The 11,999-nt window shown below is 45.2% G+C and overlaps 1 protein-coding gene across 1 annotated transcript; it reads left to right on the top strand.

The window, feature by feature from the left end:
- The first annotated feature begins 430 nt into the window (after nucleotides 1–430).
- On the top strand, nucleotides 431–1,321 carry LOC309655839 (protein BEX1). The gene has a single exon (XM_082451624.1). The coding sequence runs from the start codon at nucleotides 939–941 to the stop codon at nucleotides 1,284–1,286; it is 348 nt and encodes a 115-aa protein (XP_082307750.1). The 5' UTR covers nucleotides 431–938; the 3' UTR covers nucleotides 1,287–1,321.
- The last annotated feature ends 10,678 nt before the right edge of the window (nucleotides 1,322–11,999 follow it).

Raw genomic sequence — 11,999 nt, 5'->3', positions numbered from 1 at the left:
ACTCCAAGACCAGTTGTTTTGTACTTGTGTGATCAGGCCACCCAAGATGGCTGTGCTCTTGCTCTCTGTACATCCCTTGCTCCACCAGTCTCTGCTTCACCTACACCCTGTTCACATGCCTGACCTGCCCTCTTAATCATAGAGCCTCATCAGTAATTTCCTATGTACTTGCCCCCCATCCCAGCTAGTGATTGTTCTAATATTTAGATCAGAACCATCTCCACTATGATGGTTTGCTAAAGGGGTGTGCCCCTCTGCTGGTTTCCCTGGTAACTGATGAGCCAACCTGATCTCAACTCCCTCTATAACTGGTAGCCTTCCCCCTCCCATACCAAAGCTTGCTGCCACGTCTGCCACACATGGTGGGGCAGCGCTCCAGAACCTTGCTTCAGACACGTAAGACCCCCATCCCCATCCATTAAACCATTGATATCTCTGTCACTGACTCCAGGCTCTTTCTTCTGTCGTGAGGCTGGGAAAGCACAGGGCTTGCATCCTGCGGGGGGCAGCCCAGCAGTACTGCAACACAGCTGCCTCTCAGACCATGGGGGAAGCAGAATGCCAGCCCCTGGGGGCAGAGGTTTTGTTGCTCTCGTTCCCCAGTATGTAGAACAGTGCCTGGCACATAGTAGGTGTTTAATAATACTTGCTTTAAAAAATGAGTGAGAGGAACACACAAAGAAAGGAGAGCGTCGGGGCCCAAGCCGGTGCTTGGACAAGTGACACGGGGGGCAGGGGGAGGTCCCTGCTCCCGGTGGCCCTGAGGGAGTGCGGGCCGAGGTCGACCCCCAAGAGTAAGAGGCGCGGGGGCAGCAGGTCTGCGAGTCGAAGTGTCGCGGCAGCACACTTGCAGCAAGAATCGGGAGGAGCAGGAGACAGCGAGGATAGGCCCAGGAGCAACGGCGTCCAAAGAGGAACAAGCAGTAAAAAATCTCTACATGGAAAATGCCAACCAGGAGAATGAAAACAAGGATGAAAAGGGGCAGGATGCTAATAAAGGAGAGCCTTTCGCCCTCCCTTTGGAAGCTGGTGAATATTGTGTACCTAGAGGAAATAGTAGGAGGTTCCGTGTTAGGCAGCCCATCCTGCAGTATAGATGGGACATGACTCAGAGGCTTGAAGAGCCACAGGCAAGGATGAGAGAAGAGAATATGGAAAGGGTTGGGGAGGAGGTGAGGCAGTTGATGGAAAAGCTGAGGGAAAAGCAGCTGAGTCATAGTCTGCGGGCAGTTAGCACTGACCCCCCTCACCATGACCATCATGATGAGTTCTGCCTTATGCCTTGAATCCTGATGTTTTCCCTGAAGTTAGTAGAGAGACACACCTGCTTCCTAAACTTAACATGTTTGTGACGTACCTTTGTTGTAAACCTTTTGGTGTTACTTGTTTCTTATGGGTCTCCTATTACCAGCTTCTAATTGAATGTTGTGTTTCTGACCCAATCTGTAAGTTTCTGTCAGCAGGAGAGTTTTACCTATTGCATGGAGAGATGTTCTTTATACATTGTGACATTAATAAAGCAGTTTAAAAAAGCAAAAAAAAAAAAAAAATGAGTGAATACACTGATGAATGTGACATAGGTTATTACCATATCACAACTGCTAGTTTAGAGAGTCTGAACAACAGCTTTTAGAGCAGGAGAGAGATGCTTTCTGCCCAGGGACTCAGGGCAGCCTTCAGAAAGACTGACCAGTGGGCTGGACCTCGGAGGATGAGAATGGTTTCCACGCACCAGGCAGGGAGTGGTAGGAGAGGGCATTCTTGGCAAAGGGAAACATATTAGCAAAAGCCTGGAGGCTTGGAGAGAAGAAGACTTTCCTGAGGCCTCCTTGCAGCTTAGTTAGGTGGAGGAGCCAAGATTCAAGTCCAGAAAACTCAACTTCAGAACCCGTGCTCTTAACCACTACCCAGACTGCTTCCCATGCAATAAATAGCAAGGTCAGTCCGGGGCATTCAGGGAAGAATTGACAGGAATGAGGGATTGAATGACGATGGAGAGGAAGAAATCGAGAATGACTTCAGGTCCTCAGTTAAGTCACTCACTGAACAAGTAGTGAGCGTACATTCTGTGCCAAACTCCAGCTAGGAGTTAGAGAGTCAGGCACAAGTTAAGTCCCAGCTCTGCCCCCCAGCTCACGGTGACCAGGCCCAAGGGCGAGAGGGCAGCCGCGGGAAGCTGACTCCTGGCACAAGTCATTAAAAGGTATTTCCTGTCTTGCCTCTTCCTCCAGGTACACAGGTTTATTTGGCATCACAAACACCATAGCAACCATATGGGGGATCTTGTCTCCCATGGCTGTGGGGTTCTTAACCCTCCAGGGGAAGGACCTAGTTCAGGGGGCCAGGGATACCAGTTTTTCCCCCTGTACCAGGGATTCTGTCCCCATTCCCTGGGACCACCAAAATCAGCTTGTCAGACAGAGAGCTAATGGTATTCTCTCTTTCTCCGTTTTGCAAACCTGGCCTGAGATGGACATGCATTCCCCCCACCCCACCCCCAGGCAGAACTTCCTGTTCCCCCCCAGATTATGCCAGCTTCTGGCATTTCTGCTGCTGTTGGACCTAGAGAATCCCAGAATATCAGACCAAAGGCATTGAAAGTGCTTCTAGGCCTGAGAGCCTCAAATCCCTACCCTGGCGAACATGGCCCTGGGTCATGTGTGGACATGGGGCTTCTTCAGAGCAGGGGTCACAAACTCTTTTTTTTTTTTTTCTTAAATATTTATTTATTTATTTATGGCTGCATCGGGTTTTAGTTGCAGCATGTGGGATCTTTCGTCGTGGCGCACGGGCTTCTCTCTAGTCGTGGCGCGAGGGCTCAGTAGTTGTGGCGCACAGGCTTAGTTGCCCTGCAGCAACTAAGTTCCCTGACCTTAGTTCCCTGACCATGGATCGAACCCGTGTCCCCGGTATTGGAAGGCGGACTCTCAACCACTGGACCACCAGGGAAATCCCCACAAACTCTTGTGAACTGTGAAGTGGGCTGAGTGCAAAGGGGAAAAAACTGAAATGGTGCATATATGTATGGTTCTTCCCCCCATTTTTACGTGGATTCTAATGGGTAAGATACACAGTTCCTGACCTTCCTTTTTTACTTAATTAATCTTGAAAAGCATTTCCTTCCTTCCTTCCTTTCTTTTTCTTTCTTTCTTTCTTTCTTCCTTTCTTTCTTTCTTTTTCTTTCTTTCTTTCTTTCTTCCTTTCTTTCTTTTTCTCTTCCTTCCTTCCTTTTTCTTTCTTTCTTTCTTTCTTTTCTTTCTTTCTTTCACACCTGTAATAGTATTCTACTGTACAGATGAACCAAACTTTTAAAACAATCTAGAGAGATGCCCATGGGTGTCCTTAAATAGAAGAGTTGAGAAGCCCTAAAATTTTATCCACCTCCCTCTTTTTTACAAATGAGGAAACAGAAGTTCAGAGGGAGAGGACTATCATTTATTGAACATCCAATACATGCCAGGCATGTTCACATACGTGATCTGGGTTTATCCTCATGAGATATATATTAGTATCTCCATTTTATGGAGGAGGAAACAGAGGCTCAAAGAGGTTAAGACACTTGTCAAAGACCGCACAGCTAGTGAATGACAAAGCTGGAATTTAAACTCAGGTCTGTGTAACTCTACGCCCTTAGCCAATTTGTAGAAAAGCCAACTTGTGCTAAGAAGGATGAGGCTAGGGATTTGGCCAGCATTTTAGAGGGGGAGGCAGGGTGTAGTGGTGGCCATGGAGATTACTGAGAGCCCAGGAGTAGCTGGGTAAAAATTCAGGAGCAGTTTGTGGATTCCTCAATTCCACCTGGAGTTCTTTCAGCTCAAACCCCCATCCTCACCCCACACCCTGATCCTAAACCCAGGCGGCTTACTGTGGTCATAAATAGAATCCATTACTCCACACCTATGCTGTCCCCCCTGCTTCCTTTGGGGATTCCATTTATACCTTATACTTAAAGTAGCTTGAAGTTGTTCCAAGCTCACTGATGCTTTGTAATTATTTTTAAGTCTTTTTCTCTTAAATCTGTCTCATTTTGGATACTTTCTATTGCTATGTCTTTAAATTCACTAACCTTTTTATTGGCTGTATCTAGTCTGTTGTTAGTCCTATCCAGGGTATTTTTCACTTTAGATGTTGTGGTATTAATCTCTACAATTTTGATTTGGGTCTTTTAAAATACCCAAAAAGGGACTTCCCTGATGGCACAGTGGTTGGGACTCCGCACTCCCAATGCGGGGGGCCCGGGTTCGATCCCTGCTCGGCGAGCTGAATCCTGCATGCATGCCACGGCTGGGAGTTTGCATGCCACAACTAAGGAGCCCACGTGCCGCAACTAAGGAGGCTGCGAGCTGCAACTGAGGAGCCTGTCTGCTGCAGCTGGGGAGCCTGCCAGCCACAACTAAGGAGCCTGCCTGCCACAACTAAGACCCGGTGCAAACAAATAAATAAATAAGTAAATAAAAACTATTAAAAATAAAATAAAATACCCAAAAGAATTGAAAGCAGGATCTGGAAGAGATACTTGTACACCCATGTTCAAAACAGCATTAGTCACAATTGCTAAAACATAGAAGCAGCTCAAATGTCCATCAGTGGATGGACGGATAAGTAAAATGTGGTGTATACATACAATGGAATATTATTCAGCCTTAAAAAGGAAGGAAATTCTGACATACGCTACAACACAGATGAACCTTAAGGACATTATAACTAAAATAAGCCAGTCACAAAAAGACATACACTGTTTGATTCCACTTATATGAAATACTTAGAGCAGCCAAAATCATAAAGACAGAAATTGTGTGGTTGCCAGGGGCTGGGGGGAGGGGTAAATGAAAAGTTATTTTTTAATGGATACAGAGTTTCCGTTCTGTAAGATGAAAAGACTTACGGGAATGGATGGTGGTGATGGTTGCACAACAATGTAAATGTATTTAATACCACTCAATTGTATGCTTAAAAATGGTTAAGATGTTAAATTTTATGTATTTTTTAACCAAAAATTTTAAAAGACGTTAAAAATCTTCCATGTCTCTACTTACCATGTTTAACCTTTCTTCTACCTGCCTGAACACCTAGAATGTAGTTACAGTAACTCTTAATTCCCTTTTCTACTAATTCTATCATCTGTGTCATTTTGGAGTCTGTTTCTATTGATTGGGGTTTTTTTCTGCTCATTTTGGGTCTTATTTACTTGCTTATTTGCATGTCTGACAACTTATTGGATGCCAGACATCATAAATTTTACCTTTTTTGGTGCTGGATATATATATATATTTTAAATTTATTTATTTATTTATTTTTGGCTGTGTTGGGTCTTCGTTTCTGTGCGAGGGCTTTCTCCAGTTGCGGCAAGCGGGGGCCACTCTTCATCGCGGTGCGCGGGCCTCTCACTGTTGCGGCCTCTCCCGTTGTGGATCACAGGCTCCAGACGCGCAGGCTCAGTAGCTGTGACGCACCGGCTTAGTTGCTCCGCGGCATGTGGGATCTTCCCAGACCAGGGCTCGAACCCGTGTCCCCTGCATTGGCAGGCAGACTCCCAGCCACTGCGCCACCAGGGAAGTCCTGGTGCTGGATATTTTTGTATTCCTATAAATTTTCTTGAAATTTGTTCTGGGCCACAAGTTACTCGGAAATAGATTTATTCTTTCAAGGCCTGTTTTGAGGCTTTCTAAGGTGGGATTAAAGCAGCCTTTATTCTAGGGCTCATTTTGTGCCACTACTGAGTCAGTACACTTCTGAGTACTTTACCCAATCCCTCTTGAATTGTGAGGTTTTCCACTGTGGCTGGTGGGAATATGAAGTATTCCCGACGCTAGTGAATTCTGGTGATGGTTCTTTCCCCAGCCTCAGGTAGTTAAGTTTCTTTACACATCAGCTAATTCAGTTCCTCAGCTGAAGAGGGAACCCTCTGCAGATCCTGTCTGCAGCTCTCTCCTCTCTGGTGCTTGGCCCTGCTAACTTCCTTCCTTGGTTCCATCTCTACCCCAGGAGTCTGCCAGGCCCTCCCTGGGCTCCCCTCCCTCTGCTGCAGCTCAGAAACTCTCTCCAGGCAATAAGCTGGAGCCATCGTAAACTCACCTTATTGGTTTCCCCTTCTCAGGAATCACTGTCCTCCACTGCTCGTGGGCCATGTTAGAAAACCATTGTTTCATATATTTTTTTGTCCAGTTTTTTTAGTTGTTTCAGGTGAGGGAGTTTATCTGGTACCTGTTACTCTATCTTGGCCCACAGCAGAAGTGTTAATAGATTTTTAATGGACTAGTTTATAGTTTATTTTTAGGATCTACTAAGGAGAAGGGTCCTTGGACAAAGCAGCCTTTAAAATAGTCTCTAAGGATAATCACAGAAAGGCTTGGAGAACTACACAATTCATGAAAAGTAGAGGTCTGTTTTGTTTGTTTGCTTTTTAATTGAAGTATAGTTGTTTTACAATGTTGTGTTAGTTTCAGGTATACAGCAAAGTGATTCAGTCATATATATATGTGACTATAGAACAGTCATATTCTATAGTCATATATAAGCATATATATATATACTTTTTCAGATTCTTTTCCATTATAAGTTATTACAAGGTATTGAATATACTTCCCTGTGCTGTACAGTAGGTTCTTACTGCTTATCTATTCTATATATAGTAGTGTGTATCTGTTAATCCCAAACTCCTGATTCATCCCTCCCCTCCCCCTTTCCCCTTTGGTACAGAGGTCACTTTTTCGTATTAGGAGTCAGAGGCCAGAGTCCCTCCTGTTCAAGACAGCCTGCAGGCTGGCTTTCAGGGGAATTCAAACTGGTCCTTGCTCTCATACCTGACCCATCTGTCTACAAATGGTGGCATCAGCCCTCTCCCTCCACCCTCCTTGGTAGGCACCTGTGCGGTTACACCTACATCAAACTCCTCCCCAGAGCCACAGGAAACAGGATAATGGAACCTTGGCATCCCACCCTGGGAAGGGTAAGAATCTTTGCACTAAATATTAAATACATTGGGAGATGGAGCGGCCTCTCATAGCCACTGCCCCCCACACCCCCTCAAAAGAAAACTTAAACTTTTATTTTGAAATAATTATAAACTCAAAGGAAAGTGTAAAAACAGTGCATGGAGACTTGTGTATCCTCACCCAGATTCCCCCTGTGGTGACGTCTTACATAGCTGTAGTACAGTATCTTAGTTCCCTGACCAGAGATTGAACCCATGACCCCTGCAGTGGAAGCATGGAGTCCTAACCACGGGACCGCCAGGGAATTCCCTGTAGTACAGTACCTAAACTGGGAAAGTCACATGACTCCTGCTGCATTACTACTAACTGGTCCACAGATCTTGTTCAGTTTTCACCATCTTCTAAAAATTGCACTCATTCGTGTGTATGTGTGTGTAGTTCTACGTTATGCCCTGTAGAGGTTCCAGTAAGCACCATTACAGTCAAGTTGCAGAATAGTCCTGTCATCACAGCTGCTTTGTCCCGTGTCTTGTATTCCTAAACACTCCCACCCTATCCCACCTCCTCACCCCTGTCCCTGTCCCCCTGGCAACCACTGATCTGGTCTTCATCTCCATCGTTGTGTCGTGTTAAGAATGTTCTACAAATGGAATCACACAGTACGTAATCTTTTGGAATTGACTTTTTTTCACCAAGCATAATGCCCTTGAGGTCCATCCAGGTTGTTGCATGTTTCAATAGTTCATTCCTTGGTGTCGCGGAGTCATATTCCATGTCATGAATGCTCCAGAGTTTTCAGCCATGATTGCATTAAATACATTTTCGACACCTTTCTCTCTTCTCCTTCTGGGACCTCTATAATGTGAAGGTTAGTACGCTTGATGTTGTCCCAGATGTCCCTTAAACCGTTCTCATTTTTTAAAATTTGTTTTTCTTTTTGCTGTTCTGATTGGGTGATTTCCATTATTCTATCTTCCAGATCACTTATGCCTTCTTCTGTATGACCTGTTAGTCTGCTGTTAATTCCTTCTAGTGCGTTTTTCACTTCAGTTTTTGTATTCTTCAGTTCTGACTGGTTCTTTTTTTTTTTTCAACATTTATTTATTTATTTGGCTGCTCTGGGTCTTAGTTACAGCACACGGGATCTTCATTGCAGCATGCTGGATCTTTTAGTTGCAGCATGCAAACTCTTAGCTACAGCATGTGGGATCTAGTTCCCTGACCAGGGATCGAACCCGGGCTCCCTGCATTGGGAGCATGGAGCCTTAGCCACTGGACCACCAGGGAAGTCCCTGACTGGTTCTTCTTTATATTTTCTAGTTTGTTGTTAAAATTCTCACTGTGTTCATCTATTCTTTTCCCTAGTTCAGTTAACGTTCTTATTACTAATGCTTTGAGCCCTTTATCTGGCAAATTATTTATCTCTGTTTCATTAGTTGTTTTTGCAGCGTTTTTTTCTTGTTCTTTCATTTGAAACAAATTCTTCTGTTTCTATGAAGTTAGGTGAAACAGTTGCCTATCCTGATCCTGAAGGGTTGTCCTTGTGTGGGAATGTCCCTCTACAGTCCAGTGGCTTTGGTAGAAGAGCAGGATCTGATGTGAGCATGAGTCACATCTCCCCCCAGAGTACCCTGGCAGCTATCACCTTGGTAGGAGGTGGGGCTGGAGGTGGAGAGGCGAGAGCCAGAGCCGGGTGTGAACAGGGGCTGCTCTGCTCAGTAGACACCACCACCATATCGGGGTGCGGTCAAATCCCAAATTGCTGGAGCAGAAGCCCTGAGGGTCAGGCTCTAGCAGGTTCTGTTCCCTCTCCGGCATCAGCACCTTCTCCCCAGAGGGGAGCAGCGCTGGAGCAAGAGGGGCCGGAGCAGGTGCCTGGTGAGGGCCGGGATGCAGGCTGTGATGTTCCCAGCACACCTGTCAGAGTTCCAGACCACTCCCAATCTGCCATAGGATTTTTTTTAAAGAAAGGAAAAACATGAAGGAAATATGACAATTTAATAATGATAGTGTCTGGGTGGTTGTAGGATTATGAATAATTTGGTTTTCTTTCTGTATTTCTATAACCGCTATATTGACTATATATTGCTTTTTTATTGAAGTGTAGTTGGTTTACAATATTGCGTTAGTTTCAGGTATACAGAAAAGTGATTCAGTTATATGTATTTTTTCAAATTATTTTCCATTACAGGTTATTAGAAGATATTGGATATTGTTTCCCTGTTATACAGCAAATCCTTATTGCTTATCTATTTTATGTATAGTAGTTTATATCTGTTGATCCCATACTCCTAATTATCCCTTCCTCCCTCCCTTAAGTTTTCTCTTTGGTAACCACAAGTTTGATTTCCATGTCTATGAGTCTGTTTCTGTTTTGTATACAGATTCATTTGTATTATTTTTTAAATTCCACATATAAGTGATATCATATACTATTTTTGTTTCTCTCACTTGTGTACTGCTTTAATAATTAACAATTAATTAATTTAGTAATTAATTTTTTCAAACCCAAACTTTAGTGTTGAGGGAAAAAAAGACAGACTGTGAAAATGTGTGAAAGACTGAGCTTGGCCTCCCTGTTTTAAATCCTTTTCTGTACCTTCCTTCCTAGCTGCAGGGATGATGGAAAAACACTTTAGTTTGATTCTGGATAAAACTTGCCAATTCCACGAGCATTCACTGCAGACCTACGGTGTGCCAGGCCCTTTGCTAGGTCCTGGGGGATACAGAGATGACTGAGCCATGGTCCTTGCCCTGGAAGACCTCATAATGGAGTCTCCAGTATTGGCTCTTCTTAGAACTAGAAGCAGTTTTATCTGGAGGCTGAAGCCTTAGGCCAAACCAAAGTGTCCAAAGGTGGCATTAAAAGAATCAGCAAGTCAGTGGGAAAAGCCCTTTGGGAGAAGGAAAGGGAGAAGAAAGGGGGAGTAGTTGGTGATGTTTTAAAAGAGGAACCCCAGACCTCCCTGGTGGCGCAGTGGTTAAGAATCCACATGCCAATGCAGGGGACACAGATTCGAGTCCTGGTCCGGGAAGATCCCACATGCCGCGGAGCAACTAAGCCCGTGTGCCACAACTACTGAGCCTGCGCTCTACAGCCCGCAAGCCACAACTACTGAGCCCATGCGCCACAACTACTGAAGCCCACGTGCCTAGAGCCTGTGCTCTGCAACAAGAGAAGCCACCTCAATGAGAAACCCGCGCACCGCAGCAAAGAGTAGCCCCCGCTCACCGCAATGAAGATCCAATGCAGCCAAAAATAAAATGTAAATAAATAAATAAATTTATTAAAAAAAAAAAAAAGAGGAACCCGAAGCAGCAAATTGCTTGCTCTGGTCTGAATGCTTCCGATGTTGAAATCTGAATGCGTGATGTGATGGTATTAGGAGATCTGGCCTTTGGGGACTGCGCCCTTATAAAAGAGGCCTGAGAGAGCTCCCTTGCCCCCTCCACCATGTGAGGACACAACAAAAAGTCAGCCCCCCAGAAGAGGGCTCTCCCCCAACCATGCTGGCATCCTAACCTCAGACTTCCAGCCTCCAGAACCGTGAGAAATAAATTTCTATTGTTTTTAAGCCATGCAGTCTGTAGTGTTTTGTTATAGCAGCCTGAACTAAAACACTGCCGATGGTGGAGTTTCTGGGGTGATGATAGGCTGGTGCAGAGAAGGACCCTCAGGGACAATAAGTCACTACCAACCTCCCCTTGGCAAAAAGCCCAGTCCAGTGCTTTTAAAAACCCAGATACTGGAAAGCCCCTTAAGAGGTAAAATGAAATTTCTGACCCATTTGGGGAGGTGGTCAGCCAATAATCAGCATGTTAAAACCATTGATTAGAAAAAAAAAAAAAAAAAAAAAACAAACCATTGATTAGGAACTTACTGACATATTTCTACAGGCTAATGCCATACAACAAACAGGCATTCCTGCAGCAAAATCATCTTACAGCTCACATGATGTTCACAATAATCCTGTGAGGACGGCTATCACCATCCTTCCCTTACCAATGAGATAATGAGGGTCAGAGAGGTCAAGTGACCTGCCCAAGTTCACACAGCCATGAGGTGGTAGAGCTGTGGCTTGGGGCCTGGTCTTTGGATCCTAAAGCCAGTTTCCTTCCCAGCACTCCACAGATAGTCTCAGAAACATGAGCTGAAAGGCCAGAGATGGGTGAGAAATATAACTGTCCCTAGGAGATAGGGTAGGAGGTCCCCGGAAGAAAAGAACCAGATATAGAGAAGCCACTTTAGGCCTAACCCTTTTTTTCTTTTGATATTTATTTATTTATTTATTATTTGGCTGCGCCGGGTCTTAGTTGAGGCAGACGGAATCTTCATTGCCACATGCGGGATCTTCATTGTGGCGTGCGGGGTCTTTTAGTTATGGCATGTGGGCTCTTAGTTGCGGCGTACGGGATCTAGTTCCCTGACCAGAGATCGAACCCAGGCCCCCCCCACGTTGGGAGCATGGAGTCTTAACCACTGGACCACCAGGAAAGTCCCAGGCCTAACCCATTTTGTGATCTAAGCTTGGCCACAATGCTTGCCCTTGAACAGGTCTCAGTAATAATGATCTTAAGGGAACAGACAAGAGAGGTTAACAAGAGCAAAGATAATAAATCAGTTGTAAAGACTCCCAGTTCTGTTCCAATGGTAAAGATTAGCCTGAAGCACTGTCTTGAGCTGTTTGGCAGAATTTAAACCCCCTCAACCATGAGATCAACTGGAACCTAAGGAATGATGATGCTGACCTTTGCTGACCCTCAGGACTTCAACCAACTAAAGCTTGGACTCCGTCAACCTTTCCCCCAATTCTATGCTGCGTTCTTCTCTGCTCAAGCCCCCTCATGAATATGCATGTACTCTCAGCTTAAAACTTCCCCAGTTTTGGGCTTCCCTGGTAGCGCAGTGATTGAGAATCTGCCTGCCAATGCTCGAACATGGGTTCGAGCCCTGGTCTGGGAAGATCCCGCATGCCACGGAGCAACTGGGCCCGTGAGCCACAGCTACTGAGCCTGTGCGTCTGGAGCCTGTGCTCCGCAACAAGAGAGGCCGTGATAGTGAGA

This window comes from Balaenoptera physalus (assembly GCF_965194825.1).
Source record: "Balaenoptera physalus genome assembly, chromosome: 1".
Taxonomy (NCBI): Eukaryota; Metazoa; Chordata; class Mammalia; order Artiodactyla; family Balaenopteridae; genus Balaenoptera; species Balaenoptera physalus.
The sequence above is the reverse complement of the archived record's forward strand: the minus strand, read 5'-3'. Positions and strand labels throughout refer to the sequence as shown.

What these genes read in the sequence shown, in the direction of transcription:
- LOC309655839 (XM_082451624.1), top strand. Translation starts at nt 939, where the DNA reads ATGGAAAATGCCAACCAGGAGAATGAAAACAAGGATGAAAAGGGGCAG.